A 7,484-nucleotide genomic window follows, 5' to 3' on the forward strand; every position below is an offset into this window, starting at 1 on the left:
GCACATCTTCCACAGAGAGATTTCCATGTTTGATGTCAGAGAGACGACAGTTTCAACTTCCTCCATCCGTCCGGTCGTTGTGTGTGTCGTCCTCCCTCCGTGTTGTTATTTGTGCGGCGGCGGTCTGACGTGCCGCACCACCTTCTTCTCGTAGACGGTCTTCATGGTCTTCTCCACCTGCTTCAGGAACACCTGGGGGATGCGGCCGCACAGTGTGTTGACCGTGTCCAGGAACTTGGTCTGCAGGGGGTAGAACAGCGACTGGAACAGGTTCTCCTCGAAGGGGAACTGCAGAGGAGAAACATCGTAGAAACACCTCAGAGATACACCTCAGAGTTAGTTACACCTCAGAGTTACACCTCAGAGTAACACCGGACATCAGCAGCGGGCGCATCCAGTCATAAATCAACTGAGCCTCTCTTCGGCTGTTCGACAGCAGGTAGAGGAGGGTATAAATCATCACGCTTCATGAATAGAGTCCCTAGCCTGGTTAATAAGAGGCTTATCTGCGGACAGCAGAGGGAGCTGGAGGTCCTCGCTAATGTAAACAGTTCCCCGCCGGTGTCCAAGGAGAGGAAAAGGACAAACAACGGAATAAAACAACCCGGCTGATTATTCTCTGAGAGTCTCTTCTCCTTCTCCTTATCTCTCTCTCAGCTTCTACCCTGAGGACGTCTGTTGTACGGCGCAACAACACAGCATGTTGAAGTAATATAACCTCTGCTGAAATATTCTGCTGGAGTATTCTGATTGTAGAGTAATGTGATTATAGAGTATTCTGATTGTAGAGTATTCTGAGTATTGTGATTATAGAGTAATGTGATTATAGAGTATTGTGATTACAGAGTATTGTGATCGTAGAGTATTCTGATCGTAGAGTATTCTGATTATAGAGTATTCTGATTGTAGAGTATTCTGAGTATTGTGATTATAGAGTAATGTGATTATAGAGTATTGTGATTACAGAGTATTGTGATCGTAGAGTATTCTGATCGTAGAGTATTCTGATTATAGAGTATTCTGATTGTAGAGTATTCTGAGTATTGTGATTATAGAGTATTGTGATTATAGAGTATTGTGATTATAGAGTATTCTGATTATAGAGTATTGTGATTATAGAGTATTCTGATTACAGAGTATTGTGATTATAGAGTATTGTGATTATAGAGTATTCTGATTGTAGAGTATTGTGATTATAGAGTATTCTGATTATAGAGTATTGTGATTATAGAGTATTGTGATTATAGATTATTCTGATTACAGAGTATTCTGATTGTAAAGTATTCTGATTATAGAGTATTCTGATTGTAGAGTATTCTGATTATAGAGTATTCTGATTGTAGAGTATTCTGAGTATTGTGATTATAGAGCAGTGTTTCCTCTACATGCATTTCATCGTGGCGGTCCGCCACGATGGAATTTCCTCCGCCACCATGCAGATTTCTCAACCCAAAAAAAAAAAAAAAATTTAGGCCGCTTTTCAGACCTTCACAGCGCTAGACACACCCACAAGCGTGAAGCGACGCGCTTGCAAAACTGTTTTGTGATTCCTCATTTAAATTACGTTGTACCTGTTACAATGACAATAAAGATCATTCATCTTCATCAAGATGAGAGATGGAGCGATCCGCTCACACAGCTGTCCCGCATCCGCTAATCAGCGCAGCACCGAACCGCCGGGCTCGTTGAGCGGATGCGAGGCAGCTGTGCCCGGGACCGGCCACTTCACATAAAGGAAGGAAGGAAGGAAGGAAAGAAAGAAAGCCGTGCACAAACGAGAGCTAAGTCAGACCGGGACGCTGCCAGTATGTGTGAGAGCCGGACTGCCGGCGTGAACATTTGAACCGTGTCATTTTATTTAATGGACCATTTCGTTGTCTGGTACCTGTACTGTAGCAATGACAAATAAAGTCCATTCCATTCCATTCCAGAGAGGGACGGACGGACGGACTACCCTTGTTTTTAATTTACAGGAAAACATTTTATTTTCGAGTTTTGGCTGAAATGACGTCGTTGTTTTGAGCGCGCGTGCGCGTTTCATGCGCGTGCACGCGAAAAGCACTACCCGCGGTCAGCACTACCCGCCACCATGGTAAAAATTCCTGGAGGAAACACTGTAGAGTATTCTGATTATAGAGTATTCTGATTGTGCAGTATTGTGATTATAGAGTATTGTGATTATAGAGTATTGTGATTACAGAGTAGTAGATTTAAGGTTCTCTGTTCTATAATGTAAGTGCACCCAGGTGGTGGACTTACGTCGTGTATGGCGTCGTAGACGACTTTGAAGGCGGGCTGCTTGTCGTCGTGGTAGACCCCGCGGTTGCCATGCAGGATGGACACGCCCTCCTCCTCCGCGCCCTTGCAGTTGCTGCCGTACATGCAGTGGTCAGGTCGGTAGTTCCACTGGCAGGGGAACGTATACAGGCACTCTGCAGGCACATCATCATCATCATCATCATCATCATCATCATCATCATAAAAACAACAACAACAACAACAATAACAATAATAATAATAATAATAATAATAGTAATAATAACTTAGTTTTATATAGCGTCTTTCTCAAACGCATGGATGCTTTACAGATTTAGACAGAACAGAAGAAGAAAAAACCCCAAGAAAACAAAAAGACAGCGACAGTGACAAAACTAGACTAGGGGCCAAAGGCCTCGGTGAACAGGTGGGTTTTGAGAGCTGATTTGAAGGTGTCCAGGGTAGGGGGGCGTTATGTAGTTTATTTACACAATACGCAGTTTTACATCTACACACATGCGATTCCTTTCAAACCACTTGTCATCTTGGCTTGTTGGAAAGGGTTAAAACATCCAGAACATTCCCTTAAACCACAGGCATGGGCAGAGGAATGAGGAGACAGGAGATCAGACATGTGCCAGGGCCTGAAGACGTCTGTCCACGGAGGAGCTCACAGAGCGTTCCAGACTGTTCTCTCTCCACACGACCCAGTTCCTCCTGGACCCTCCAGGGGACGGTGGTTACTGGAAGCTTCCATTAATGTCCATTAACGTCTGCCAAGTCTGCTTACGGCTCTGAGCTCTTAATACCGCCTCTGTGGCGCGCACCTGTGGCCAGATCTGCTGCTATAGCCGCTCGTTGTTCACCTCCTCAGCATTCAACACGGCATTGATCTGTCCCAGGATCAGTTTGTAAGGCTTCTTTTCTTTTCTTTGCAGTTGTTGTATTAGAGAATGAAAACCGATCGCTACATCTAATTGAGCCGATTATACTGATTTTGTTTACAAACTGAAAACATTTTGGGCAAAAACTAACCTACGTTTGTCTGTTGCAGGCCTAACGGGTTAGACACCAGATAACAGCAGCAGAACAACATCGTGTCAGTTCCCCTCCGTGTTCTCCTCCTCTGCAGAAGCTGCGATCAATAAATACATCAACGTACAATATTCCACAACTCTGACAGAGTGAAGCAGAGTGTGTTGTTGTACCTGGGTCAGGGGTTAGAGGTCAGGGGTCAAGGGTCAGTCTCACCTGGGCTGTAGTGGAAGAGGATGTTGAGGAGGTCTTGGGTTTCCACAGGTCAGGGGTTAGAGGTGAGGGGTTAGAGGTGAGGGGTTAGAGGTCAGGGGTTAGAGGTGAGGGGTTAGAGGTCAGGGGTTAGAGGTGAGGGGTTAGGTCAGGGGTTAGAGGTGAGGGGTTAGAGGTGAGGGGTTAGAGAGGTCAGGGGTTAGAGGTGAGGGGTTAGAGAGGTCAGGGGTTAGAGGTCAGGGGTTAGAGGTCGGTCTCACCTGGGTTGTAGTGGAAGATGATGTTGAGCAGGTCCTGGTCGCCCCAGGTGATGTGGTTCTTGTACTTCTGGTAGAGCGGGTGCAGGAGGTCCTCCCATGACAGGCCGCCGGGAATCATGCTGTTCTATGGTACCAACAGAGAAATCATGCTGTTCTATGGTACCAACAAAGAAATCATGCTGTTCTATACCAACAAAGAAATCATGCTGTTCTAAAGTAAGTAAGTAAGTAAAACGTTATTTCCATAGCGAAGAAATGCTATTCTATAATACCAACAAAGAAGAGTTACGTTCTCCACAGCCCTGAGGCCGAGCTACTCTTCCACAACAGAAACGGCTGATTTCAAAGGAGCTTTCGCATTTACATTTCAGATTCATTCAGCTAAGTGGAGCCATAGTCACAATGTTAGGCTCTTACTGGGCTTCAAAAGCTGCTAAATTCATCTCCAGACAGCTGCAGCCTTTATTGTGAGAGTAGCAATCAGAGAGGCTGAATCACGGAACACTCAGAGTGCTATACATCATAACGGGACCGAGTCATTTGATTGGACAAGAGGTATTCCATGTCACGTGGACACTCCGGCGGCTCTCAGAGCTCATTTACGAACGCGGCCTAAAATGTTGAGACGTGAGAGCTTTCAAATATGAACATGCTGGCTGGTCACAGACAGGGTGGGAGAACCTCTTAACCTCAGATTACTCTCAGGGGGTGTTCTCACTAGAACATTTGCTTCACTTGAAACGGAGTTTAGGATAATGTTCGCTTTGCTCTGCGTCGTTTGGAGCTGTGAGAACGCGCATTCGAAGTCGCTCCCGCAGCAAAGAACCCTCGGATGCTCCGCTTGAAAAGGGTGGTTTCGCTTCGGTTAGAAACGACGCATCCGTCACTTTGCTTCGCTGCGCTTTTGGTGAGAACGCTGCTCGAGGCGGTCCATAGGAAAACAACAGCGCACGCGTGTTGGTCTGGATAAGAGCGGGACGAACGGCCAATTTGTTTTTCTTCTGTCTGTTGCTTCGATTGCGTATGTTACTTCGTTGACATGAAGGGCTGTGAGAACGCAAATCAGAGAAATAATTTATGCAACAATGTTGCGAACTCATCCACTCGCTCCGGGTCTCGATTCTGACTTTCATGTGAGAACATGACCTTAAACTAGGGCTGGGCAAACGATCAAAATTTCTTTTTCGATAATCGCAAGAATTAACGATCAATTATCGATTAATCGATAAGCTTTTTTTTTTTTTTCCTTGGGGAAAACTTTATTTGTGTTGCTATTGCACACATTCATTCATTCACATTCAAACTAGACACTACAGTCAGATAACAATCCTCTTAAACAAGGCAGTGAGTAGCTTAAATTGTTTAACTTAAAAACACATTTTACGTTATAAATAAAAATATAGAAAATAAGTAACTCACCATAGGAGCAGTAAAAAAACAGTTACTCACAAATAGGAGGATGACTGAAAACGTTAGTGTCCTTAAGAGCGTCCAGCTTAACTTAAATTTAAACTCCAGCGAGAGACTGTAGGTGGCAGGCCTACTGGTTCTTGTTCAAAAAGATGATCATGTTAACATGTTCAGGGGTGAGAGACGCAATCTGGTGACACGTGGACAAACTAATTTCCATTATTATTATTATTATAAAAAAATAAAAAATAAAAAAATATTAACGATTATCGAGCAAAATATTTTGTGATCGACCAAGATCCTTATCGATCAATTATCGATCGTCGATCATTGATGCCCACCCCTACCTTAAACTCTAACTTCCAACCTCAGATTACAATACTAACTCGAGGGCTGCCCTCGCTGGCTTCTTCTGGCCAAAGTGCAGAGAGAAAAACAGCCTAGATGTTCGTTCACACAGGACCGACTAGAGAAGGAGGACTGTGACTAAAACTCGATGGATTGATCTAAGATGGATGACGGCGGCGTCTCTTACTTTGAAGAGGGTGCTCCGTATCCTGGTGAGGTTCATGAGCATGACCCCTGAGTTGACCCCCGTGACCCCGTAGAAAGGGTGGCGTGCGAAGCGGCTGTACCAGCCGATCTTGGGGATCTCGTGCTCGGGGGCCATGGCGGCCAGCTGCGTGGCGTTGAAGGCCTTGAGGAAGGCCCAGAGGTCGTCCATGGGCCTGAGGAACAGGACGTCCGTGTCCACGTACAGCAGAGAGTCCACCTCCTTCAGGATCACCTGGGGACACAACAACCAGTCAGGACAACCAACCATAGAACCTGGGCAACACAACACAACAACCAGTCACAACAACCAACCGTAGAACCTGGAGACACAACAACCAGTCAGAACAGCCAACCATAGAACCTGGGTTACAACCAACCAGTCACAACAACCAACCAGTCACAACAACCAACCAGTCAGAACAACCAATCATAGAACCTGGGTTACACCTGGGTTACAACTGGGTTACAACTGGGTTACACCTGGGTTACAACTGGGTTACAACTGGGTTACAACTGGGTTACAACTGGGTTACACCCAACACAATACAACAGAACCTCTCCTGAGAGACGGGTATCCAGATGTACCATCCTGAAAGGTAACATGGTTTGACATTGTAACACTAAGAAAGTCATCTGTTCCCCGTGATATTATCATTCAACTATCACCTCATGCACGGTCATCCTTCATGGAGAGGCTTTCAAATAACGAGTCTTGCCAACTGAGACTTGGAGATAGCATCTTCATGGACGGATTGCTTGGAAACAACAATGTAATTTGTGCTATGCAAAGTAAGCAAGCCGTTTGATGGTTCAAAGGTTTTTCCATTAAAAAAATCAATGCGTGATGGTGGCATGGCTTTAATTACTTTAATGCGTTTAGGCTCTGGTTTGTTGTTAAATGAAGGTCATTGAGAATGCTTAAATCCAAAGATACCCTGTGGATATTGATTAGTATGTACGGTGCCTTCGGAAAATTCAGACCCCTTCACGTTTTCCACATTTTGTTGTGTTATAGACTCCATTTAAAATTGATTAAATCCACACACAATACCCCATAAAGACAATGCAAAAAAGTGTAGTAAACTTTAAATACAGAAATACCTCATGCTCTAAGTATTCAGCTAGTATGTCACTGGCTGAGTTGGTAGTGACATCCTAATCTACACAGTGTGTGATTGACAGGAAAAAAGGAGGGAGGAAGGAGGAGAGGAAGGAGGAGAGGAAGGAGGAGAGAAAGGAGGAGAGGAAGGAGGGAGGGAGGAGGGAGGAAGGAGGGAGGAAGGAGGGAGGAAGAGGAGGAGAGGAAGGAGGGAGGGAGGAGGAGAGGACGGAGGAGAGGAAGGAGGGAGGGAGGAGGAGAGGAAGGAGGAGAGAAAGGAGGAGAGGAAGGAGGGAGGAAGAGGAGGTCAGGCTTACAGGCAGGAAGAGCCTCTGAGCAGCGCAGGGCTTGAACAGGGAGGGAAGGAGGAGAGGAAGGAGGAGAGGAAGGAGGGAGGAAGGAGGGAGGAAGGAGGGAGGAAGAGGAGGTCAGACTTACAGGCAGGAAGAGCCTCTGAGCAGCGCAGGGCTTGAACAGGGAGGGAGGGAGGAGAGGAAGGAGGAGAGGAAGGAGGAGAGGAAGGAGGGAGGAAGAGGAAGTCAGACTTACAGGCAGGAAGAGCCTCTGAGCAGCGCAGGGCTTGAACAGCTTCTTCCACTCGTCTGCGTTCCCCACGGAGAAGGTGATGGGGTACACGCTGTACTGGAACCTGCTGG

At 45.9% G+C, this 7,484-nt stretch overlaps 1 protein-coding gene across 1 annotated transcript in view; it reads right to left on the reverse strand.

Annotated features, from left to right (window-relative positions):
* Positions 1-105: 105 nt before the first annotated feature.
* gxylt2 (glucoside xylosyltransferase 2) overlaps positions 106-7,484 on the reverse strand; it is a gene marked incomplete at both ends in the record, with an annotated part of 17,068 nt that continues 9,689 nt past the window's right edge. Inside the window, 5 exons of the mRNA XM_080548470.1 lie at positions 106-288; positions 2,260-2,432; positions 3,765-3,888; positions 5,710-5,961; positions 7,378-7,484. The exon at positions 7,378-7,484 is cut by the window's right edge and continues 25 nt beyond it. Of these exons, the coding sequence (XP_080404596.1) occupies positions 106-288; positions 2,260-2,432; positions 3,765-3,888; positions 5,710-5,961; positions 7,378-7,484 (839 nt within the window). The remainder of the gene's footprint in view (positions 289-2,259; positions 2,433-3,764; positions 3,889-5,709; positions 5,962-7,377) is intronic.

Source organism: Nansenia antarctica (genome assembly GCF_963989245.1).
Source record: "Nansenia antarctica genome assembly, chromosome: 18".
Taxonomy (NCBI): domain Eukaryota; kingdom Metazoa; phylum Chordata; class Actinopteri; order Argentiniformes; family Microstomatidae; genus Nansenia; species Nansenia antarctica.